This window comes from Haemorhous mexicanus, assembly GCF_027477595.1.
Source record: "Haemorhous mexicanus isolate bHaeMex1 chromosome 29 unlocalized genomic scaffold, bHaeMex1.pri scaffold_193_ctg1, whole genome shotgun sequence".
Lineage (NCBI taxonomy): Eukaryota > Metazoa > Chordata > Aves > Passeriformes > Fringillidae > Haemorhous > Haemorhous mexicanus.
In genome coordinates, this window is record NW_026775981.1 from 1 (window position 1) to 24,638 (window position 24,638).

The following is a 24,638-nucleotide window of genomic DNA, read 5'->3' on the forward strand; positions in this document are numbered from 1 at the left end:
CAGCTTTGTTTGGGGACAGCCCAGGCTGCAGCAGGGTTTGTTCTCCCACGGTGCATAGAGCAGTGATAACACTGACTGAAACAAACATTTGGGGGGGTTTGGAGGATGGAACACCTCCTCCCTCAGTGCCTGCAGCCCTGGAAAACGCTGCCTCTCCAGGGCAGGGTGGCACAGAGGGAAACACAGATGCAGCTGGAGTGGATCCAGTTTGGGAATCCAGGCACAGCCCTTGCTCGGCGACACCGACAGCACGCAGAGGAAAATTTCCTTTATCAAAGGGCTCAGAACTCCCCTCCTCTGCTGCCTCCAGTCTTTGGTAATCTCAGAGGGACACCACAAACGAGGGACATTGATGCAGCTCAACCCAAAAGCAAGGAAATCCATGGGAAAAGGGCAGCATTCCCAGCCAGAGGAAACATTCAGCTTTTGGAACAAGTGTAGTGTCCTGGGCCTGCTCTGCCCTGCTTTCACAGCCCGGGGGAATCTGGAATTCCCTACGGGCTACACTGGGATATTGCACTTGGCAGAATGTAGGGAGCTACAAAACTGCCCCTTCCCAGATCCAGGGGTTCCTTCCCCACAGCTCTGAGCCCCCTCTTCCATCATCCACCGCCTCCATCTGCCCACGGAGAGCCAGGTGAGGAGCCAGGAGCAGCACAGGTGGGGTGGGGAGGCTCCACTCCTGGGGGCAGAATCCATCAGAAGGGCGAGGCAGCTGCTTTGGAGGACTCAGCTCTGCAGGATCGGGAGTTTTTCACTTAGGGAACGGTTAGGCTTCCAAATTAAAAAGGGGAAAAAAAAAACCCACCAATCCAGGAACAACAGGAAAAAAAACCCCAACAAACGGGTGAGTTCCCAGCTGCAGGAGCACGTGGGAGGCCAGGGAAGAACGAACTGCTCTTTCTACATGAAGCCACTACCTCTCGAGGCCGGGGCCGTGCTGCAGCTTGCGGAGCAGGATCTGCGTCAGGTCGAAGGTGGTGAAGCTGATCCCCACGGCGATGGGGCCCTTCACCCAGTTCATGCTGAGCCCTTTGTACAGCCCCCTGATGAGTCCCTCCTCCCTGACGATGTCCTTCATGGTGAGCAGGATGGAGCTGTAGGTGTGGCCCAGCACGCCGGCCGTCTGCATGCGGCGCCGCACCACGTCCAGAGGGTACGAGGCCGACTGCCCGATGAGGCCGGCGCACGCCCCGAAGAGCAGCCGCTCCGGGGGCGAGGGCTGCGCCTTCCCGCTGTGCTCTGGGGGACACAGAGGGGGGAACCTTGGAATTCACTCACTGTTTAGGGTGGAGGGATGGAGGGCTCCTTCCTGAGGTTGTGCTCGTCAGGTTTTGTTTCCCCGCAAGTTGCTCTCCCAAGGTTTTGTTCCCCAGGGTGAGCTCCCAAGGTTTTACTCCCAAAGTTTTGTCCCTCAGGTTTTGTTCCCCAGGTTGAGCTCCCAAAGTTTTGTTCCCCAAGTTTTGCTCCCAAAGTTTTGTTCCCCAAGTTTTGCTCCCAAAGTTTCGTTCCTCAGGTTTCACTCCCTCACCCTGAACAGCAGCCGCTCCGGGGGCGAGGGCTGCGCCTTCCCGCTGTGCTCTGGGGGCACACAGAGGGGGGATCTTGGAATTCACTCACTGTTTAGGGTGGAGGGATGGAGGGCTCCTTCCTGAGGTTGTGCTCCTGAGGTTTTCCCACTCGGGTTTTGTTTTCCCGCAAGTTGCTCTCCCAAGGTTTTGTTCCCCAGGATGAGCTCCCAAAGTTTTGCTCCTCAGGTTGAGCTCCCAAGGTTTTACTCCCAAGGTTTTGTCCCTCAGGTTGAGCTCCCAAGGTTTTACTCCCAAAGTTTTGTCCCTCAGGTTTTGTTCCCCAGGTTGAGCTCCCAAAGTTTTGTTCCCCAGGTTGAGCTCCCAAAGTTTTGCTCCCAAAGTTTTGTTCCCCAAGTTTTGCTCCCAAAGTTTTGTTCCTCAGGTTTCACTCCCTCACCCCGAACAGCAGCCGCTCCGGGGGCGAGGGCTGCGCCTTCCCGCTGTGCTCTGGGGGCACACAGAGGGGGGAACCTTGGAATTCACTCACTGTTTAGGGTGGAGGGATGGAGGGCTCCTTCCTGAGGTTGTGCTTGTCAGGTTTCGTTTTGTCACCCGGGTTTTGTTTTCCCGCAAATTGCTCTCCCAAGGTTTTGTTCCCCAGGATGAGCTCCCAAGGTTTTGCTTCTCAGGTTGAGCTCCCAACGTTTTACTCCCAAGGTTTTGTCCCTCAGGTTTTGTTCCCCAGGTTGAGCTTCCAAAGTTTTGCTGCCTAAGTTCTGCTCCCAAAGTTTTGTTGCCCAAGTTTTGCTCCCAAAGTTTTGTTCCTCAGGTTTCACTCCCTCACCCCGAACAGCAGCCGCTCCGGGGGCGAGGGCTGCGCCTTCCCGCTGTGCTCTGGGGGCACACAGAGGGGGGACCTTGGAATTCACTCACTGTTTAGGGTGGAGGGATGGAGGGCTCCTTCCTGAGGTTGTGCTCCTGAGGTTTTGTTACGCGGGTTTTGTTTTCCCGCAAGTTGCTCTCCCAAGGTTTTGTTCCCCAGGGTGAGCTCCCAAAGTTTTGCTCCTCAGGTGGAGCTCCCAAGGTTTTACTCCCAAGGTTTTGTCCCTCAGGTTGAGCTCCCAAGGTTTTACTCCCAAGGTTTTGTCCCTCAGGTTTTGTTCCCCAGGTTGAGCTCCCAAAGTTTTGTTCCCCAAGTTTTGCTCCCAAAGTTTTGTTCCTCAGGTTTCACTCCCTCACCCCGAAGAGCAGCCGCTCCGGGGGCGAGGGCTGCGCCTTCCCGCTGTGCTCTGGGGGCACACAGAGGGGGGACCTTGGAATTCACTCACTGTTTAGGGTGGAGGGATGGAGGGCTCCTTCCTGAGGTTGTGCTTGTCAGGTTTCGTTTTCCCACTCAGGTTTTGTTTTCCCGTAAGTTGCTCTCCAAGGTTTTGTTCCCCAGGGTGAGCTCCCAAGGTTTTACTCCCAAGGTTTTGTCCCTCAGGTTTTGTTCCCCAGGTTGAGCTCCCAAAGTTTTGTTCCCCAAGTTTTGCTCCCAAAGTTTCATTCCTCAGGTTTCACTCCCTCACCCCGAAGAGCAGCCGCTCCGGGGGCGAGGGCTGCGCCTTCCCGCTGTGCTCTGGGGGGACACAGAGTGGGGGAACCTTGGAATTCACTCACTGTTTAGGGTGGAGGGATGGAGGGCTCCATCCTGAGGTTGTGCTTGTCAGGTTTCGTTTTCCCACTCGGGTTTTGTTTTCCCGCAAATTGCTCTCCCAAGGTTTTGTTCCCCAGGGTGAGCTCCCAAGGTTTTACTCCCAAAGTTTTGCTCCTCAGGTTGAGCTCCCAAGGTTTTACTCCCAAAGTTTTGTCCCTCAGGTTTTGTTCCCCAGGCTGAGCTCCCAAAGTTTTGCTGCCTAAGTTCTGCTCCCAAAGTTTTGTTGCCCAAGTTTTGCTCCCAAAGTTTTGTTCCTCAGGTTTCACTCCCTTACCCTGAACAGCAGCCGCTCCGGGGGCGAGGGCTGCGCCTTCCCGCTGTGCTCTGGGGGCACACAGAGAGGGGGACCTTGGAATTCACTCACTGTTTAGGGTGGAGGGATGGAGGGCTCCTTCCTGAGGTTGTGCTCTTGAGGTTTTGTTACCCGGGTTTTGTTTTCCCACAAATTGCTCTCCCAAGGTTTTGTTCCCCAGCTTGAGCTCCCAAATTTTGTTCCCCAGCTTGAGCTCCCAAGGTTTTGTTCCCCAGCTTGAGCTCCCAAGGTTTTGTTCCCCAGGCTGAGCTCCCAAGGTTGAGCTCCCAAGGTTTTGTTCCCCAGGTTGAGCTCCCAAGGTTTTGTTCCCCAGGTTGAGCTCCCAAGGTTTTGTTCTTCCCCAGGTTTTGTTCCCCAGGTTGAGCTCCCAAAGTTTTGTTCCCCAGGGTGAGCTCCCAAGGTTTTGTTTCCCAGGTTTTGTTCCCCAAGGTTTTGTTCCCTAGCTTGAGCTCCCAAGGTTTTGTTCCCCAGGGTGAGCTCCCAAGGTTTTGTTCCCCAGGTTGAGCTCCCAAGGTTTTGTTCCTCAGCTTGAGCTCCCAAGGTTTTGTTCCCCAGGTTGAGCTCCCAAGGTTTTGTTGCCTGAGTTTTGCTCCCAAAGTTGTGTCCCTCAGGTTTTGTTCCCCAGGTTGAGATCCCAAAGTTTTGTTCCCCAAGTTTTGCTCCTGAGGTTTTGTTCCTCAGGTTTTATTTTCCCCAGATTGTTCTCCCAAGGTTTTGCTCCCCAGGTTTTCTTCCCTAGGTTGCTCTCCTAAGCTTTTCTTCCCCAGGTTGAGCTCCCAAGCAAAATCACTACAAAAGGTCCCCAAAATCACTAGAAAAGGTCCCACAAAACAAAACCCAAGTGATTTACAGACAGTCACAGGTACAACTCCCCAGGTTTTGCTCCCAACTTAGTGCACAACCAAGTCCTTCTCCACCTGGAAATTCCCCTTTCTCCCTCCACAATTCCTTCCTGCAGCTTTCCTCGTTCCCAGCCCGGAGCTGCACAGACCCCTCCAGCACCCCAAACCCTCCAGCATTTCCCGGCTTTACCTGCGTGCACTTTCTTCAGCGTCTCGTAGGTGAAGAAGCTGAGGCCGGCGTAGGGGATGACGCCCAGGATGGTGGGGGTGAAGCCCCTGTACAAGGTTTTCAGCCCCTCCTCGCGGGATATCCGGATGAAGACGTGGACAATGCTGCTGTACCTGCCGTGGGGACACGGGGAGAGCAGACCTGTCACAGACATATTTTATGAAAAATCCTGTCATTAGGATCTTTTCTCCTGAGAAGCTGGGAAGCTTCAGCTTCTTCCTGTTTTGCTGCTTTGGAATGTGATTTGGAGAATTGTTTACCCAGCATGTGAAATTGTTTTTACTTGATGACCAATGACAGCCACCTGTGTTGAGGCTGTGAGCAGTCACAAGATTTTATTATCATTGCTTTTCCTTTCCTTTCCTTGCTAGCTTTCTGATGAAATCCTTTCTTCTCTTCTTTTAGTATAGTTTTAATATATCATTTTCTTTTAATATAATATATATCATAAAGTAATACATCAGCCTTCTGAAACATGGAGTCAAGATTCTCATCTCTTCCCTTGTCCTGGGACCCCTGCCAACACCACCACACTGCACTGGTCAGCAGCTGGGGTGTTCCCAGCAGGGCTCCCTGATGGATTAATTGGTAATTAATTCAGCTCCGAGCTAATCAGGCAGCTCAGAGGGGGTTTCACCTCTCTTGGGTCTTCCTGAACTGGTCTCCCAGTATCCATCTCCTCCCACATGCACGCCTCAGACCCTGGGGCTTTATCCCACCAAAGACTCCCAGCAAGAAATGACCCAAAACAGGACAGTAAGACCACGTGACCTTATGAAAAACCCAAAAAGTTGCACATGAGGCACTTACATCTCCTTGGGTGTGACAGCCATGCGGGCACGGACCATGTCCAGGGGGTAGGTGAGCATGGCAGCCGTGGTGCCAGCCAGGGAGCCGGCAATGAAGCGAGGGAAAGGTGTCAGTGCCCTGGAGTGGGGTGAGAGAAGAGACCAAATGTCACCTGCAGCTGCAGATCCCACCTGGCTGCTGGGAACGGCCCTGCTCTGCCTGCTGGGCATTCCCAGCCATCCCACAGGGAAAATCTGTGGGGAGAGGAGGCTCAGGGCTCGGCCAGAGCATCCCCTCGCAGCTTCCTCTGCCTCAGAGCTTCCACCCCCGAGCTTTCTCCTCAAAGGTTCCACCTTGGAGCATCCCTCTCACAGTTTCCTTCCCCTCGGAGCTTCTCCCTCCAAGGTTCCACCTCACAGCTTCCTCTTCAGAGTTTCCTCTCAGAACTTCCACCTCAAAGCTTCCATCTTGAAACTTCCCCTCACAGCTTCCCCTAAGAACTTCTACCTCAAAGCTTCCATCTTGGAATTTCCCCCCACATCTTCTTCCTCAGAGCTTCCCCCTCGGAATTTCCCCTCACAGCTTCCCCCTTGGAGCTTCTCCTCACAGCTTTTCCCTCAGAGCTTCCATCTCAAAGCTTCCAACTTGGAAGCTCCACCTCAGAGCTTTCCCCCTTGGAACTCCCACCATGGAGCTTCTTCTCACAGCTTCCCCCTCAGAGGTTCCATCTTGGAGCTTCCCCCTCACAGCTTCTCCTCAGAGCTTCCCCCTCACAGCTTCTCCTCAGAGCTTCCATCTTGGAGCTTCCCCCTCACAGCTTCTCCTCACAGCTTCCCCTTGGAACCTCCTTCTTGGAACTTCCACCTCAGAGCTTCCCCCTCACAGCTTCTCCTCAGAGCTTCCATCTTGGAGCTTCCCCCTCACAGCTTCTCCTCAGAGCTTTCCCCTCACAGCTTCCCCTTGGAACCTCCTTCTTGGAACTTCCACCTCAGAGCTTCCCCTCACAGCTTCTCCTCAGAGCTTCCATCTTGGAGCTTCCCCCTCACAGCTTCTCCTCAGAGCTTCCACCTCAGAGCTTCCCCCTCACAGCTTCTCCTCAGAGCTTTCCCCTTGGAACCTCCTTCTTGGAACTTCCACCTCAGAGCTTTCCCCTCACAGCTTCTCCTCAGAGCTTCCCCCTTGGAACCTCCCCCTCAGAGCTGTCGCAGTGAGGGAAGCTCGGGACACCTCAATGTGAGAATCAGCAAGCTTCGTTTATTGATTAGAGCATCAGACATTTAAGCACAACACCTAATAAGCTCATGCATATTCTGTAAGCTAAGCAGTCTATCGGTTAGATTATAAATATTAATTCTTATCTTGCTCCCTCATTCTTTAGGACTTAATCTCTCTTTTCTCACGCTTTGCTCTCAGTTACATTATCCGGCTATCAAACTACAGCTCTACTCAAGGCCATAGCGCCTTCACAGGTGCGGGGCCTCAGATTAGCTGGGTCTGGTACTTTTCCAATTCTCAGCTATCCAGAGCATGTCTACGTGACTTTTGTCATGTTACCAGTCCTCAACACAGAGCTTCCATCTTGAAACTTCCCCCTCACAGCTTCTCCTCAGAGCTTCCCCCTCAGAGCTTCCATCTTGGAGCTCCCCCTCAGAGCTTTCCCCTCAGAGCTTCCCCCCTCAGAGCTTCCCCCCTCAGAGCTTCCCCCCTCAGAGCTTCCATCTTGGCGCTCCCCCCTCAGAGCTCCCCCCTCAGAGCTTCCCCCTCAGAGCTCCCCCCTCAGAGCTTCCATCTTGGAGCTTCCCCCTCAGAGCTCCCCCCTCAGAGCTTCCATCTTGGAGCTCCCCCCTCAGAGCTTCCCCCTCAGAGCTTCCCCCCTCAGAGCTTCCCCCCTCAGAGCTCCCCCCTCAGAGCTTCCCCCCTCAGAGCTTCCCCCCTCAGAGCTTCCCCCCTCAGAGCTTCCCCCCTCAGAGCTTCCCAGCAGGATCCCGATGCCTCTTACTTTCCCTGGAATCCGTAGTAGTTGCCCAGGATCTGCTTGTACTCCTCATGGGCGCAGAACTGGATGGCGGCGTAGGGGATCACCCGCACCATGGTGGCCGAGTTCCCTCTCCAGAGGCTCCAGAAGCCCTCGTTGAGGTAGGTGTGATAGATCAGCCTGTACGCTTCCTGAGGGGAAAATCACCCGTGGGAGCAGGCCAAGGGGATAAATCACCCGTGGGGAGCAGGGCAGGGGCAGGGGGAGGGAATAAATCACCCGTGGGGAGAGGATAAATCACCCATGGGGAGCAGGCTGAGGGGATGAGAGTGGATAAAACACCCGTGGGGAGCAGGCCAAAGGGATAAATCACCTGTGGGGAGCAGGCTGAGGGGATGAGAGTGGATAAAACACCCGTGGGGAGCAGGCCAAAGGGATAAATCACCCATGGGGAGCAGGCTGAGGGAATAAATCACCTGTGGGGAGAAGGCTGAGGGGATAAGAGTGGATAAATCACCTGTGGGGAGCAGGCCAAAGGGATAAATCACACGTGGGGAGAAGGCTGAGGGGATAAATCACCTGTGGGGAGCAGGCTGAGGGGATAAGAGTGGATAAATCACCCGTGGGGAGAAGGCTGAGGGGATAAGAGTGGATAAAACACCCGTGGGAGCAGGCTGAGGGGATAAGAGTGGATAAATCACCCGTGGGGAGAAGGCTGAGGGGATAAATCACCCGTGGGGAGCAGGCTGAGGGGATAAGAGTGGATAAAACACCCATGGGGAGCAGGCTGAGGGGATAAATCACCCGTGGGGAGAAGGCTGAGGGGATAAGAGTGGATAAATCACCCGTGGGGAGCAGGCCAAAGGGATAAATCACCCGTGGGGAGAAGGCTGAGGGGATAAATCACCTGTGGGGAGCAGGCTGAGGGGATAAGAGTGGATAAAACACCCGTGGGGAGCAGGCTGAGGGGATAAGAGTGGATAAATCACCTGTGGGGAGAAGGCTGAGGGGATAAGAGTGGATAAAACACCCGTGGGAGCAGGCTGAGGGGATAAGAGTGGATAAAACACCCGTGGGGAGCAGGCCAAAGGGATAAATCACCCATGGGGAGCAGGCTGAGGGGATGAGAGTGGATAAAACACCCGTGGGGAGCAGGCCAAAGAGATAAATCACCCGTGGGGAGAAGGCTGAAGGGATAAATGACCTGCGGGGAGAAGGCTGAGGGGATAAGAGTGGATAAATCACCCATGGGGAGAGGATAAATCACCCATGGGGAGCAGGCCAAGGGGATAAGAGTGCATAAAACACCTGTGGGGAGCAGGCTGAGGGGATAAGAGTGGATAAATCACCTGTGGGGAGCAGGCCAAAGGGATAAAACACCCGTGGGGAGAAGGCTGAGGGGATAAGAGCAGATAAATCACCCGTGGGGAGAAGATAAATCTCCCGTGGGGAGCAGGCTGAGGGGATAAGAGTGGATAAATCACCCGTGGGAGCAGGCTGAGGGGATAAGAATGGATAAATCACCCACGGGGTGAAGGCCGAGGGGATAAGAGTGGATAAATCACCCGTGGGGAGCAGGCTGAGGGGATAAGAGTGGATAAAACACCCATGGGGAGCAGGCTGAGGGGATAAATCATCCGTGGGGAGCAGGCTGAGGGGATAAGAGTGGATAAAACACCCGTGGGGAGCAGGCTGAGGGGATAAGAGTGGATAAATCACCCATGGGGAGCAGGCTGAGGGGCAGGGAGAGCAGGAATGCAGGCAGGGAGCTGAGCCCACAGATTAACCCCTCCAATCCCCTGCCCACGGAGCTGCCATGGCCTCCCAGATACATCCACATGCTTTAAAACGCAGTTTGTGTGGAATAAATGGATAAATAAATAGAAATGAATGAAAGGAAACTACAGAAATTGCACTGTGCACTTGTTTTTCAGAGCATTTCCATGCCTGGATCCCAGAATCCAGTGAGAGCAGAGTGAAGCTCCAGGCAAGAGCAAGGAAGGATTTTTAGATCCCAGCCTGGCTCATTTTCCCTCTCAGGGAAGGCACATTTTGCACAAAACCCCTTCCCAAACCCAAATTCATCTCCCTGGGAAGGCACATTTTGCACAAAACCCCTTCCCAAACCCAAATTCATCTCCCTGGGGCCAGGCAGGAACATTTGGATCACACACACCACGTGTGGAAAAGCTGGAATGCACAGGGAAAAAGCACTCAGGAAGCCAGGAGAGGGATCAGATCCTGGATTTAATTCCCTATAAATGCTGGAATAACTCCTGTGTGGTTGGGAAAAGGGAATGAGCACTAGAAATGGTCCAAAGATCACCAGGAAAGGTCCCAAAATCACCAGAAAAGGTCCCAAAATCACTACTAAACATCTCAAATCACTAGAAAATGTCCCATAAGCACAAAAAAAAGTCCTATAAACACAAAAAAAAGGTCCTATAAGCACATAAAAAGGTCCTATAAGCACAAAAAAAAGGGTCCTATAAACACAAAAAAAGGTCCTATAAGCACAAAAAAAGGTCCTATAAGCACAAAAAAAGGTCCTATAAGCACAAACAAAGGACCCCAAAAGCCAAAGCCCTGAGTGATGTCACATTTATTGTCACATCACAGGTACAACCTGGAGTTAGAATCCCCCCAGCAATCACTGTCCTAATTAATCCTGTAATTAAAAACACCATTCCCAGTCTTTCCCTTGATGTTTTCATGGAATGCTGCTGATAAATCCCCCCAAAAAATGAAATATCAACAAAAGATTCATTAAAAACTTCAGATCAACAGCAGACAGACATCACCTCACCTTGGCAGAAAATCTTTTTGAAGACACTAAAAATAAAAACAACAACATCAAAAAAAGAATATTAGGACTTGTAAGGCATAAAAATAAATATTGATCCATGAATCCCTAAATAAGAGATAAAGAAACAGGGAATTTTAGGAATGCCCAAATTCCAGGGGATCCCCTGGCTCTGTGCCCCTGATGTTTCCACCCTAAAATGAACCTGGCTGGGAAAACCCAAAAATTCAGGTCCTGGGGGCAATCCCAGCCCCCCCTGCTCCACATCCCAGCAATTCCAGAGCTCCTTGCTCTGCCCAGAATGGAAATCATGTGAGGAGAAATCAATTCGAAATGAAATGTCAGCCAGGGATTAGGCTGAGCCCAACTCAGATAATCTGGGACGTCACCAGGCTTAAAATTCTTGCCTTTCCCCAATGGCCACTGAATTAAAGGCCTGTGCTGTTCCCTTTGGGATAATTGGAGGAATTGCACTGCAACAGATCCCAAAATCCCCAAATCCTGCTCGACACAGGGAAAGTCTCTGCTCCACTCAGAGGAATGGCATTTTCTGGGCCAACTCAGGGCTGCCAGAGCACACAAATCCAGACATGCAGCAGCTCCAGCTCCAGAGCTGACACAATTTGGGCAGCCAGCCTTCAGCAGGGAACCCTCCCAGCTCAATTCTCCCTTCCCAGAGCCTCCACAAATCCAGAGGAAGGAGCTGGATGAGCACAAAGGGCTCAAAATTAAAACCAATTTGAGAAAAAAGCCCAGAGGAGTCACCTTGAAACATGATTTTTGTCCTGTCCAGAGGAGCCACTGCAGTTTTAGCCACAGCCCCAGCCAGAGCCCCAGACATCAGAGAGTTCAGCACTTTCTTCTTCTCCTGGTTATCCTGGCAAAAAAAACATTGGATAGAGGGAAAAAAAGAAAATAAAAAATCAATGCCACAAGGAATAATATTTCACCTTTTGTGCAGCATTCAGCCCAGGGCCAGGATTTGGGTCAAAATGTTTCACTGAGTTTCCAGCACAGTGAATTGCTGGTTGGACTGGGAGGCAGAATTCCAAGCATTCCTCTTGCATGTGTTGTTTTCTCCCTGTTATTGCTCTTTCTTCTCCCTCCCCACGATTTTTAGGGAAGTTTCTGGAAGAGAAGCACCCAAGCCCTATTCCCACACCATTCCCAAGCTCCTGAGGGGAAATCCAGGCATTTTCCCCCTCTGCTGGGTGGAATGAGAGGGATTTTGCTGCTGGAATTCCTGCCACAGCTCACAGTTATAAAATCAGCATTTTTCTCCCACAGAGAACAACAACAAAGCCACAAAATCCAACCCAGTGGAGATTGTGGAGTGAGAACAAGCCCAGGCTTGATATGTGAACTTCTGACACTTGGTGGGGGAGCAGAGTTAAATTTTCCTTGTGTTTCCCAACCCCAGAGTTAATGTTTATGACCCAAAACCCCTGGGTCAGCTCAATTCCCCCTCCCCAGCCAAGCAAGGGTGAACTTCAGCCCCAGATTTGGGTCAGACCCAGCGAGGCTGGAGGCACCTCCCTTCTCCTGAGCTCCCAGGAGCAGGGAGAGCCCAGAGCGCTCAGCCTGGACTGGGAACTGGCCAGTTTGTCACTGGGAACTGTCCTGTGTGCCACTGGGAATGGTCCTGTCACTGGGAACTGTCCTGTGTGCCACTGGGAATGGCCCTGTCACTGGGAACTGGCCAGTTTGTCACTGGGAACTGTCCTGGGTGTCACTGGGAATGGCCCTGTCACTGGGAACTGTCCTGTCACTGGGAATGGTGCTGTGTGTCACTGGGAATGACCCTGTCACTGGGAACTGTCCTGTGTGTCACTGGGAATGGCCCTGTCACTGGGAACTGTCCTGTGTGTCACTGGGAATGGCCCTGTCACTGGGAACTGTCCTGTGTGTCACTGGGAATGGCCCTGTCACTGGGAACTGTCCTGTCACTGGGAACTGTCCTGTCACTGGGAATGGTGCTGTGTGTCACTGGGAATGGCGCTGTGTGTCACTGGGAACTGTCCTGTCACTGGGAATGGCCCTGTCACTGGGAACTGTCCTGTCACTGGGAATGGTCCTGTGTGTCACTGGGAATGGTGCTGTGTGTCACTGGGAATGACCCTGTCACTGGGAACTGTCCTGTGTGTCACTGGGAATGGCCCTGTCACTGGGAACTGTCCTGTGTGTCACTGGGAATGGCCCTGTCACTGGGAACTGTCCTGTGTGTCACTGGGAATGGCCCTGTCACTGGGAACTGTCCTGTCACTGGGAACTGTCCTGTCACTGGGAATGGTGCTGTGTGTCACTGGGAATGGCCCTGTCACTGGGAACCGGCCAGTTTGTCACTGGGAACTGTCCTGTGTGTCACTGGGAATGGTGCTGTCACTGGGAATGGTCCTGTGTGTCACTGGGAACTGTCCTGTGTGCCACTGGGAACTGTCCTGTGTGTCACTGGGAATGGTGCTGTGTGTCACTGGGAACTGTCCTGTGTGTCACTGGGAACTGTCCTGTGTGTCACTGGGAATGGCCCTGTGTGTCACTGGGAATGGCCCTGTCACTGGGAACTGTCCTGTCACTGGGAATGGTGCTGTGTGTCACTGGGAACTGTCCTGTGTGTCACTGGGAATGGTGCTGTGTGTCACTGGGAATGGTGCTGTGTGTCACTGGGAATGGTGCTGTCACTGGGAACTGTCCTGTGTGTCACTGGGAATGGCCCTGTCACTGGGAACTATCCTGTCACTGGGAATGGTGCTGTGTGTCACTGGGAACTGTCCTGTGTGTCACTGGGAATGGCCCTGTCACTGGGAACTGTCCTGTGTGTCACTGGGAATGGTCCTGTGTGTCACTGGGAATGGTCCTGTCACTGGGAACCGGCCAGTTTGTCACTGGGAACTGTCCTGTGTGTCACTGGGAATGGTCCTGTCACTGGGAACGGGCCAGTTTGTCACTGGGAACTGTCCTGGGTGTCACTGGGAATGGCCCTGTCACTGGGAACTGTCCTGTGTGTCACTGGGAACTGTCCTGTGTGTCACTGGGAATGGTCCTGTCACTGGGAACTGTCCTGTCACTGGGAATGGTCCTGTCACTGGGAACTGTCCTGTGTGTCACTGGGAATGGCCCTGTCACTGGGAACTGTCCTGTGTGTCACTGGGAATGGCCCTGTCACTGGGAACTGTCCTCTGGGCTGGCCCCAAGCCCTCCAGGTCCTTGCAGGTGGGCTCTCACCTGAGAGGGGTGAATTCCCTCCCTGGAGCTGCTCTGCAGGCCCAGCCCTGCTCTCACCTCTGCAGGAATCCGGGCTGGGACGGGCTCCACATCCCTCTGGAATTCCACTGGACCTTCTCTCACACCATTACCCATACCAGTCACACTGCCACGGGGCCAGCAGAGCTCCAGCTCCTAAATGCAACCCAAAAACCAAAGGGAAAAGGTCAAAAATGGGAAATACCCGGGGATAGAGCACAGGGATGGGGAGTGACCCACCCCCAGGGCCATTTTCAGCTGGAAATTCCTCTCCCAATTGCCAGGAAAAGGGCATTGCCAGGATCCTTTTCCTTCCTTTAAGGTGTAAATGGATTTTTAGGGGGTGCCAGATAAAAACTGTGCCATTATATCAACCCTTCTCAGGCCACAAAGAACTCAGCTGCAATAAACCACCAAAATATCCAGAATTTCCAGGGAAAAGGAGCAGATCCTGCCCTCTCCAAGGGAGCATTTTTGGTGGCAGGTGGAAATTTAAAATATCCAGAATTCCCAGAGAAAAGGAGCAGATCCTGCCCTCTCCCAGGGAGCACTTTGGTGGCAGGTGGAAATTGAAAATATCCAAAATTCCCAGTGAAAAAGAGCAGATCCTGCCTTGTCCCAGTGGGCACTTTGGAGGCAGGTGGAAATTTAAAATATCCAGAATTCCCAGAGAAAAGGAGCAGATCCTGCCCTGTCCCAGGGAGCATTTTTGGTGGCAGGTGGAAATTTAAAATATCCAGAATTTCCAGGGAAAAGGAGCAGATCCTGCCCTGTCCCAGGGAGCATTTTTGGTGGCAGGTGGAAATTTAAAATATCCAAAATTTCCAGGGAAAAGGAGCAGATCCTGCCCTGTCCCAGTGAGCACTTTGGTGGCAGGTGGAAATTGAAAATATCCAGAATTTCCAGGGAAAAGGAGCAGATCCTGCCCTGTCCCAGGGAGCATTTTTGGTGGCAGGTGGAAATTTAAAATATCCAGAATTCCCAGAGAAAAGGAGCAGATCCTGCCCTGTCCCAGGGAGCATTTTTGGTGGCAGGTGGAAATTTAAAATATCCAGAATTTCCAGGGAAAAGGAGCAGATCCTGCCCTCTCCCAGGGAGCATTTTTGGCTCCTTGGGACTGCTGAAGGAGACACCAGAGAGGGAAGGTGGAAATTTAAAACCCTCTGGAAAAAGGGGAAAAAATAGTCCCAGGAATGAGTTTCCCCAGGAGCAGGGGGAGGTTATTTTTGGGCAGGGAGGGATCCAGTGCCTCACACGTGCCACAAAGGCCATTCTGGATTTGATCTGCTGCCTTCCAGGAGTCCCTTTCCTCCCAGGGAAAGGTTTTTCCTGCTCTGAGATCTTCCCAAACTCAAGCCACGAGAGGAAAGGTCAGCCTGACCTTGGCTGCAGAGTGTGGATGAAGGAATAATTCTATTGAAATGGAATAATTTGCTTTTTTTTAGCTGTGACTTTCTGCAGCTTGTTCAGCCTGGAATCTTCACAGAGGGGCTCTGCAAGGACAAAAATCCCTTTTCTGAGCCCCAGAGCTGCTCCAACAGCCCCACCTTGGAAGGTGAAACCCTGCAAGGGATATTTGATGAGGAAATGAGAATTCCTGAATTCAGGCACCTCTCACCCCCAGCACTTCCCTCCCTCTGCTGCCTGCCAAACCTCGGCCACAACATGGGGATAAAAAAACCATTCCCAGCCTCTTTTTCCTCCTTTTTTTGACAATCTCAGGTACTTCCTGCCTGTCAGCACCTCTCAGATGTGCTGACCTGATTTTTTTCCCCTCATCAATTCATGCCAGCCCTCACTGCCCAGGCCTGGCAGCAGATTCCAACCACAAAGCTCAGCCTTGCCTGGCGTGACCAGTTTGGGATCAAGGAGCCTCGTCCTGGCCCCAAAGTGGGGAAAACACACCTGGAGGCTGTTAATTATCCCAGAATTAATGATGATTTGGGGCAGGGAGGGCTTTAGGATCACCTCATCCCACCCCACACCTTCCACCACCTCCAGCTGCTCTGACCCGGCCTTGGGATGGGGCGGCCACGGCTCCTCTGGGAATTCCCTCAGCACCAAAATTCCCACAGCCAAAATTCCTAAAATTCCTCCCCAATTAATTCCCCCAGAATTAACAATGAGGATTTTTAGGATCATTTCATCCCATCTCACACCTTCCACCACCTCGAGCTGCTCTGACCCAGCTTTGGGATGGGCCACGGCTCCTCTGGGAATTCCATCCTCACCAAAATTCCCTCAGCCAAAATTCCTAAAATTCCTCCCCAATTAATTCTCCCAGAATTAACAATGAGAACTTTTAGGATCATCTCATCCCATCTCACACTTTCCACCACCCTGAGCTGTTCCAAGCCAGCCCTGGGTGCTTCCAGGGATGGGGCGGCCACAGCTCCTCTGGGAATTCCCTCAGCACCAAAATTCCCACAGCCAAAATTCCTAAAATTCCTCCCCAATTAATTCTCCCAGAATTAATGATGAGGACTTTTAGGATCATCTCATCCCACCCCACATTTTCCATCACCTCGAGCTGCTCTGACCCAGCTTTGGGATGGGGCAGCCACGGCTCCTCTGGGAATTCCATCCCCTCCAAAATTCCCACAGCCAAAATTCCTAAAATTCCTCCCCAGTTAATTCTCCCAGAATTAATGATGAGAACTTTTAGGATCATCTCATCCCATCTCACACCTTCCACCACCTCGAGCTGTTCCAAGCCAGCCTTGGGTGCTTCCAGGGATGGGGCAGCCACGGCTCCTCTGGGAATTCCATCCCCACCAAAATTCCCACAGCCAAAATTCCTAAAATTCCTCCCCAATTAATTCCCCCAGAATTAACAATGAGGATTTTTAGGATCATCTCCTCCCACCCCCCACCTGGAGCTGTTCCAAGCCCTCCCCAGTTTCCCAATTCCCTGTGGGAAGCTGCTCCCCCTTTCCTCCCTCCCTCTCTTTTGTCACCCCCCTCCAGGCCCCACTTTGCTCCCCCCAAAGCTTCTCCTCCCTTCCCAAAGCCCCAGGAAATTCGGGAATCCCCACAGCCAGGGATTCCCCATCCCCAGGGGTGTTGGGGAACCCAGGGAGGGATAAAAGCAGATTTCAGACACCCCAGAGCACTGCTGGAAAATTCCCTCCCCTCACACCCAGCCAACCAAAACCCCCAAGCACCAGGAGCAGAGACCATCCAGAACCATCATTAATTATTTCTAATTATTCCTAATTAATTCTAATGACCTGCAGTCATTTCCTTCCCTTCCCACTCCTCGACAAGCACCCTTGGATTTACACCTTTACATTTTTATTTGTTGTAAAATTCCCTTTTATTTTAATTTTTTTTTTTAAATAGGAAATCCCAGGTGCAGATTTTTATCCCTGCAATAAATGTAGGTCACAATAGCAGATTTATCCCTGCCAAAAAATAAAAATAACCCTCCTCTTTTCCCCCCCTCACCCACAAATAGAAACGGTGCTAAAGGGCTCAGGAATGCAAAATGCAATTTTCTTTTAAATTATAACAGCTGAGGAAGAGAGGCCTGAAAGGAAATGTGCCCAGTTTGATGCTGGAATTAAGGCTGGATTTATTTTGGCATCATTTATTCCACAAAATTCCCTTTTATCCTGTTCAGCCACATTCCTTTTCTATTTTTAGTGCCTGAGCCACAAACACCTGTTTGTGTGCTCCATTTACACGGGCTCCAGGGCAAAAATAAATTGATTTCTATTTATTTATGGCTTATTTTTATTCCCTTCTGCTGGCCCCATGGCTGGGTGCTGATGTCAGGGGTTTATTCTGACCAGGAATTCACACTGGAGCCACAAAAACCAAAAATTATCTTAAAATTCAGGCTGAATTCACAGGTTTGGTGTCAATTTGTAGAGCCTGGGAATAATGGGAATAATCAGAATAATCTGAATAATGGGGATAATCTAATAATGGGAATAAGCAGAATAATGGGGATAATCTAATAATGGAATAAGCAGAATAATGGGGATAATCTAATAAGGGAATAATCAGAATAATGGGGATAATCTAATAATGGAATAAGCAGAATAATGGGAATAATCAGAATAATGGGAATAATCTGAATAATGGGGATAATCTAATAATGGGAATAATCAGAATAATGGGAATAATCAGAATAATGGGGATAATCTAATAATGGGAATAATCTGAATAATGGGAATAATCTAATAATGGAATAATCAGAATAATGGGAATAATCAGAAGAATCTGAATAATCTGAATAATGGGGATAATCTAATAATGGGAATAAGCAGAATAATGGGAATAATCAGAATAATGGGAATAATCTGAATAATGGAATAATCTAATAATGGGGATAATCAGAATAATGGGAATAATCAGAATAATTGTCCTTCCCACAGCCACAGAGCCATTATCCAGATTATTCTGATTATTCCCATTATTCTGACTATTCCCATTATTAGATTATTCCCATTATTCAGATTATTCAAATTATTCAGATTATTCTGCTTATTCCCATTGTTCAGATTATTCCCATTATTCCCATTATTAGATTATTCCCATTATTCTGACTATTCCCATTATTCAGATTATTCAAATTATTCAGATTATTCTGACTATTCCCATTATTCTGATTATGTCCATTACTCAGATTATTCAAATTATTCCCATTATTCTGACTTTTCCCAATATTCCCATTTTTCCCAGGGATTTGGGAGCCAGCAGAGGGAACCCTGGCAATGACAAACAGAGCAATTATTCTGATTATTCTGACTCTTCTGCTTGATTATTCTGCTTATTCCCATTGTTCAGATTATTCCCATTATTCCCATTATTCCCATTATTAGATTATTCCCACTATTCAGATTATTCAAATTATTCAGATTATTCTATTCCCATTATTCTGATTGTTCCCATTATTATATTATTCCCATTATTCCCATTATTAGATTATTCCCATTATTCTGATTATTCCCATTTTTCCCATTATCAGATTATTCCCATTATTCAGATTATTTCCATTTTTCCCATTATCAGATTTTCCCCATTATTCCCATTATTCACTTATTCCCATTATTCACTTATTCCCATTATTCTGATTATTCCCATTATTCTGATTATTCCCATTATTCTGATTATTCCCATTATTCCCATTATTAAATTATTTCCATTACTCCCATTATTCCCATTATTCAATTATTCCCATTATTCTGATTATTCCCATTTTTCCCATTATTCCCATTATCAGATTTTTCCCATTATTTTGATTATTAGATTATTCTCATTATTAAATTATTCCCATTATCAGATTTTCCCCATTATCCCCATTATTAAATTATTTCCATTACTCCCATTATTCCCATTATTCAATTATTCCCATTATTCTGATTATTCCCATTATTCTGATTTTCCCCATTTTTCCCATTATTCCATTATTCCCATTATTCTGATTATTCAGATTATTCCCATTATTCCCATTATCAGATTTTTCCCATTATTTTGATTATTCTGATTATTCCCATTATTCTGATTATTCCCATTATTCTGATTTTCCCCATTTTTCCCATTATTCCATTATTCCCATTATTCTGATTATTCCCATTATTCAATTATTCCCATTTTCCCCATTATTTCCCCATTCCCAGGGATCTGGAGTCAGCAGAGCACCCCCAGCTCTGCCCTTATCAGCAGCACTTTTATCTCAGGGCGGGCTCAATTCTCCTTTTTCCAGGAAAAAAAACCACCCCAACCCCTCCCTTAGCACCAAAAAATTCCTTTTTTTCCCCAAGAAAATACCCTAAAAAAATTGGATTAAATCAGGATTTTCTCATGGGGGAAATTCAATTTTTTTCCAGAAAATAATCTAATTTTTGTGGTGCCACCCCAGCACAGAAATAAAACAAAACTAAAATAAAATAATTTTTAAAAATTTATATATATATATATATATATATATATAAAATTAAAATAGAAAATTATTATATTAAGTATAATTTAAAATTAAAATATAAAATTATATAATTAGTATATATATATTAAAAATAGAAAATAGAAAATATATTAAATATAAAATAAAAATATAAAATTATATAATTAGTATATATATATATATATATATATATATATAAAAATAGAAAATAGAAAATATATTAAATATAAAATTAAAATATAACATTTCCCAAAGCCAGACAGGAGGTCCCCAAAGGGAGAAATGGCAGCAGAGGGGGGGTAGGAAAAAATTTAATTTAAATTTGATTATTTTCTGGAAAAAAAGTTGAATTAAAATTTGATTGTTTTCTGGGGAAAACACTGAATTTAAATTTTATTATTTTCTGGGAAAATTGAACTTAAATTTGATTATTTTCTGGGAAATCAAGCAGCACAATTGCTGTTATTCATGATAAAGAAATAAAACAAAATTCATTCACAAGAAAAAAAATCTAAAGTGAGTTTTTCGAGTCACTTTTTGAAGTGGAAAAAAAGGGGCTGTGAAAATGAGATTATCCAAATAAAAATAAAATAAAATAAAATAAAATATAAAAATAAAATAAAATAAAAATGAAATAAAATAAAATAAAAATAAAATAAAATAAAAATAAAATAAAATAATAAAAAATAAATAAAATAAAATAAAATAAAATAAAATAAAATAAAATAAAATAAAAATAAATAAAAATAAATAAAATAAAATAAAAATGAAATAAAATAAAATAAAAAAATAAATAAAATAAAAATAAAATAAAAATAAAATAAAAATAAAATAAAATAAAAAATAAAATAAAAAATAAAAATAAATAAAATAAAAAATAACTAAAATAAAATAAAATAAAATGCAGCTGCACCATCAAACCCACAGACACTCAGGGTGATGCAGCTTCCAAAAGCATCCCAGATCAGGAGGGAAAAAACACCAACAACAGACACAGAAAAGGGGAAAAAATCCATAAAGATACAGAAAAAAAGGAGAAAATCCATTTAAAAAGGAAAAAAAGTCCATAAAGACACAGGAAAAAGAGAGAAAATCCATTTAAAAAGGAAAAAAAGTCCATAAAGACACAGAAAAAAGGGGGAAAATCCATTTATAAAGGAAAAAAAGTCCATAAAGACACAGGAAAAAGGAGGGGGGATCCATAAAGACACAGAAAAAATGGGAAAATCCATTTAAAATGGAAAAAATGTCCATAAAGACACAGGAAAAAGGGAGAAAATCCATTTAAAATGGGAAAAAAGTTCATAAGACACAGGAAAAAGGGAGAAAATCCATTTAAAATGGGAAAAAAGTTCATAAAGACACAGGAAAAAGGGAGAAAATATATTTAAAAAGGAAAAAAAGTCCATAAAGGCACAGGAAAAAGGGAGAAAATCCATTTAAAAAGGGAAAATCCCCTGAAAAGTGGAGAAGCCCCGAGGCCCAGAGGTGCCCCCGGCAGCCCCGGACGGTTTGGGTGGAATTTGGCCAATTTCAGGCAATTCCAGCTCCAGAGCGAGCCCGGGGGGTCCCGGGAGGGCCGAGAGGGGATCTGGGGGAGGATTTGGGGTTTTGGTTCTTTTTATTGCTGATAATTTCATTTTCACAGCCCCGTGCAGGGAAAGGGACACCGGGACAGGGTGGGCAGGGAAAGGGACAGTGGGACACACTGGGACATGCTGGGAAGGAAAAGGGACACTGGGACACACTGGAAAGGTGGCAGGGCACAAAAAGGGACACTGGGACACACTGGGAAGGTGGCAGGGCACAAAAAGGGACACTGGGACACACTGGGAAGGTGGCAGGGCAGAAAAAGGGACAGTGGGACATACTGGGAAGGAAAAGGGACACTGGGACAGGCTGGACAGGGAAAGGGACACTGGGACACGCTGGGAAGGTGGCAGGGCACGGAGAGGGACACTGGGACACACTGGGAAGGAAAAGGGACACTGGGAAGGTGGCAGGGCACGGAGAGGGACAGTGGGACAGGATGGACAGGGAAAGGGACACTGGGACAGGCTGGACAGGGAAAGGGACATTGGGAAGGTGGCAGAGCACAGACAGGGACACTGGGACAGGCTGGGAAGGTGGCAGGGCACAGAGAGGGACAGTGGGACAGGCTGGGAAGGAAAAGGGACACTGGGACAGGCTGGGCAGGGAAAGGGACACTGGGAAGGTGGCAGGGCACGGAGAGGGACAGTGGGACACGCTGAGAAGGTGGCAGGGCAGAAAAAGGGACACCGGGACACACTGGAAAGGTGGCAGGGCACAAAAAGGGACACTGGGACACACTGGGAAGGTGGCAGGGCACGGAGAGGGACACCGGGACACACTGGGAAGGTGGCAGGGCAGAAAAAGGGACAGTGGGACATACTGGGAAGGAAAAGGGACACTGGGACAGGCTGGACAGGGAAAGGGACACTGGGACACGCTGGGAAGGTGGCAGGGCACGGAGAGGGACACTGGGACACACTGGGAAGGAAAAGGGACACTGGGAAGGTGGCAGGGCACGAAGAGGGACAGTGGGACAGGCTGGGAAGGAAAAGGGACACTGGGACAGGCTGGACAGGGAAAGGGACACTGGGACACGCTGGGAAGGTGGCAGGGCAGAAAAAGGGACACTGGGACAGGCTGGGCAGGAAAAGGGACACTGGGACAGGCTGGGAAGGTGGCAGGGCAGAAAAAGGGACACTGGGACAGGCTGGGAAGGAAAAGGGACACTGGGAAGGTGGCAGGGCATGGAGAGGGACACTGGGAGTGGCAGGGCACAGAGAGGGACACCGGGACACACTGGGAAGGTGGCAGGGCACAAAAAGGGACACTGGGACACGCTGGGAAGGTGGCAGGGCACGGAGAGGGACAGTGGGACATACTGGGAAGGAAAAGGGACACTGGGAAGGTGGCAGGGCACAGAGAGGGACAGTGGGACACGCTGAGAAGGTGGCAGGGCAGAAAAAGGGACACTGGGACACACTGGGAAGGAAAAGGGAAGGAAAAGGGACACTGGGACACACTGGAAAGGTGGCAGGGCACAAAAAGGGACACTGGGACAGGCTGGGCAGGTGGCAGGGCACAAAAAGGGACACTGGGACACGCTGGGAAGGTGGCAGGGGGATCCCTGTCCCCACCGCACGGGAACCGCCCCGGGGGGGAATTCCGGCTGCTCGGGGGTTGGAACGAGCAAAGAAATCGCATTTGTCACCTGGGGTGGGTGGGGACAGAGCTGGGGACAGAGGGAGGGTGGCGGGGCAGGGAAAGGGACACTGGGACAGGCTGGGAAGGAAAAGGGACACTTGGACAGGCTGGGAAGGAAAAGGGACACCGGGACACACTGGGAAGGTGGCAGGGCACAGACAGGGACACTGGGACACACAAGGAAGGAAAAGGGACACTGGGACAGGCTGGGAAGGTGGCAGGGCAAGGGACACTGGGGGTGGCAGAGCAGGAAAAGGGACACCGGTACACACTGGGAAGGTGGCAGGGCACAGACAGGGACACTGGGACAGACTGGGAAGGAAAAGGGCACAAAAAGGGACACTGGGACAGGCTGGGGAGGTGGCAGGGCACAAAAAGGGACACTGGGACAGGCTGGGGAGGTGGCAGGGCACAGAGAGGGGACGGCAAGGCGGGAGCAGGGCAGGTTGGGGACAGGAAAGTGTGGGAAACAGGGAAAGCAGGGGCTGGAAAGGCAGAGGAAACAGGCAGGGGACCTGAGAACAGGTGGGGAAAGCAGGGAAAGGGAAGGAGGAGGAAAGCAAGGGGAAAGGAGCAGGGAAAAGAGCAAGGGAAGAAGGCAGGGAAAAGGAGCAGGGGGAAAAGGAGCTGGGGGGAAAAGGAGCAGAGGGGAAAAGGAGCAGAGGGGAAAAGGAGCTGGGGGAAAAGGAGCAGGGGGAAAAGGAGCAGGGGGAAAAGGAGCAGGGGGAAAAGGAGCTGGGGGGAAAGGAGCTGGGGGAAAAGGAGCTGGGGGAAAAGGAGCTGGGGGAAAAGGAGCTGGGGGAAAAGGAGCTGGGGGGAAAAGGAGCAGGGGGAAAAGGAGCTGGGGGAAAAGGACCTGGGGGGAAAAGGAGCAGGGGGAAAAGGAGCTGGGGGGAAAAGGAGCAGGGGGAAAAGGAGCAGGGGGGAAGCGCAGCCCTCACTCAGCCCCTCCCGGAGCCCTCGCTCAGCCCGGGCCGGGCCTCCCGCGCGGTGCCGCAGCCCGGAGCGAACGCAGCCAAGGCCGGCGGGGCTCCCCCGCAGCTCAGCCCGGCCCCGCTCGCCGCCGCCGCCGCCCCGCACTCCCGAGCGCACCGAGGCGGCCGCGCCTGAGCCCCGCGGGCCCGGCCGGCACGGGGTGACCCCCGGGAGGCCGCGGCAATGTCACCCGGAGCCTCGCGCCGCCGCAACGCGCGCGGCCGGCCGGGCCTCGGCGGCCGGGCCGTGGCGCTGGGGCCGCGGCGGGGCCGCCCCGGTCGGTCCCGCACTCACCGGCTCCGCTGCGCGTCCGCCCCGGCCGCGTCCGCCGCCGCCAGGCCGCCCCCGCTGCGCCGCGGGAGGCGGGGCCCGCCCCGGGGCGCGGCCAATCGGCGCGGCGGGGGCAGAGCCCTGTGCACGGGGATTGGTTATGCGGTAAGGATTGACAGATAAAGGAGCCAATGGGATGAGGAAGGGGCGCGGCAAGAGGCGGGGCGCCGGTAGCAGCACGGGGCGGGCGGGGAGTGCTCGGTGCGGGGGCGGGGAGCGCGGCCGGGCCCGGGGGAGAGCCCGGGACACCGAACGGCCCCTCCGGGACACCGAAACGGCACCGCGGGGACTGCCCGGGACCCCGAACGGCACCGCGGGGACTGCCCGGGACCCCGAACGGCACAGCGGCGACACCGAACGGCACCGCGGAGAGCCCAAAGAGCCCGCCCGGGGCACCGGCGAGTGCCCGGCTCGAGGAGCGGCAATCCCGCCCGGTTCCACGCTGCAGCAGCGGTGCGGGGCGCGGAGATCCCGCCCGGGGATCCGGTGTCCCGCAGGCCGGGGCTCTGCCCGGTCCCCGCGGCCCCTCCGGGCTCAAACCCCGGGCAGTGGCGGTGGGAGCTGAGCTCCAGCAACTCTCGGTGAAAGGGGAAGGAATGAAATCCGGCGGGTTTGATTCTCCCGCAGCCTTTGGGGCTGCTTTCCCCACCCCAAAGCCAGCAGGGAGGCAAAGCTCGGGAGCCCCGGGCTGCACCGAACCCGCTGCCCTCCGTTCTCATCGTTCTGCACCTTCTCCCCAGCTCTTGCCCACTCTGGGGGCTCTTCCAGCCGGGCCGGGGTCGGAGCAGTG

The 24,638-nt window shown here is 50.6% G+C and overlaps 1 protein-coding gene across 2 annotated transcripts; it reads right to left on the bottom strand.

Annotated features, from left to right (window-relative positions):
- Nucleotides 1-6: 6 nt before the first annotated feature.
- Nucleotides 7-23,880, bottom strand: SLC25A42 (solute carrier family 25 member 42). 2 transcript variants are annotated; one of them, XM_059837312.1, is made up of 8 exons: nucleotides 23,813-23,880; nucleotides 13,438-13,554; nucleotides 10,924-11,035; nucleotides 10,162-10,187; nucleotides 7,380-7,546; nucleotides 5,402-5,518; nucleotides 4,553-4,704; nucleotides 7-1,242 (listed from the first exon to the last, which is right to left on the bottom strand). In XM_059837312.1, exons 2-8 carry the CDS (start codon nucleotides 13,513-13,515, stop codon nucleotides 917-919), a joined length of 978 nt encoding a protein of 325 aa, XP_059693295.1. In that variant the 5' UTR covers nucleotides 13,516-13,554; nucleotides 23,813-23,880; the 3' UTR covers nucleotides 7-916. The 2 variants fall into 2 exon arrangements, with proteins under 2 accessions (XP_059693295.1, XP_059693294.1); XM_059837311.1 differs by lacking the exons at nucleotides 7-1,242; nucleotides 23,813-23,880 and adding an exon at nucleotides 2,990-3,531 and having other exon boundaries at nucleotides 4,553-4,732; nucleotides 13,438-16,245.
- Between the last annotated feature and the right edge of the window lie 758 nt (nucleotides 23,881-24,638).

What these genes read in the sequence shown, in the direction of transcription:
- SLC25A42 (XM_059837311.1), bottom strand. Translation starts at nt 13,515, where the DNA reads ATGGGTAATGGTGTGAGAGAAGGTCCAGTGGAATTCCAGAGGGATGTG. An exon ending in TACTACGGATTCCAGGGAAA is followed by an intron (nt 5,519 to 7,379) that starts GTAAGAGGCATC and finishes ACCCCACTCCAG; the next exon opens with GGCACTGACACCTTTCCCTC. An exon ending in GCTGAAGAAAGTGCACGCAG is followed by an intron (nt 3,532 to 4,552) that starts GTAAAGCCGGGA and finishes GTGTGCCCCCAG; the next exon opens with AGCACAGCGGGAAGGCGCAG.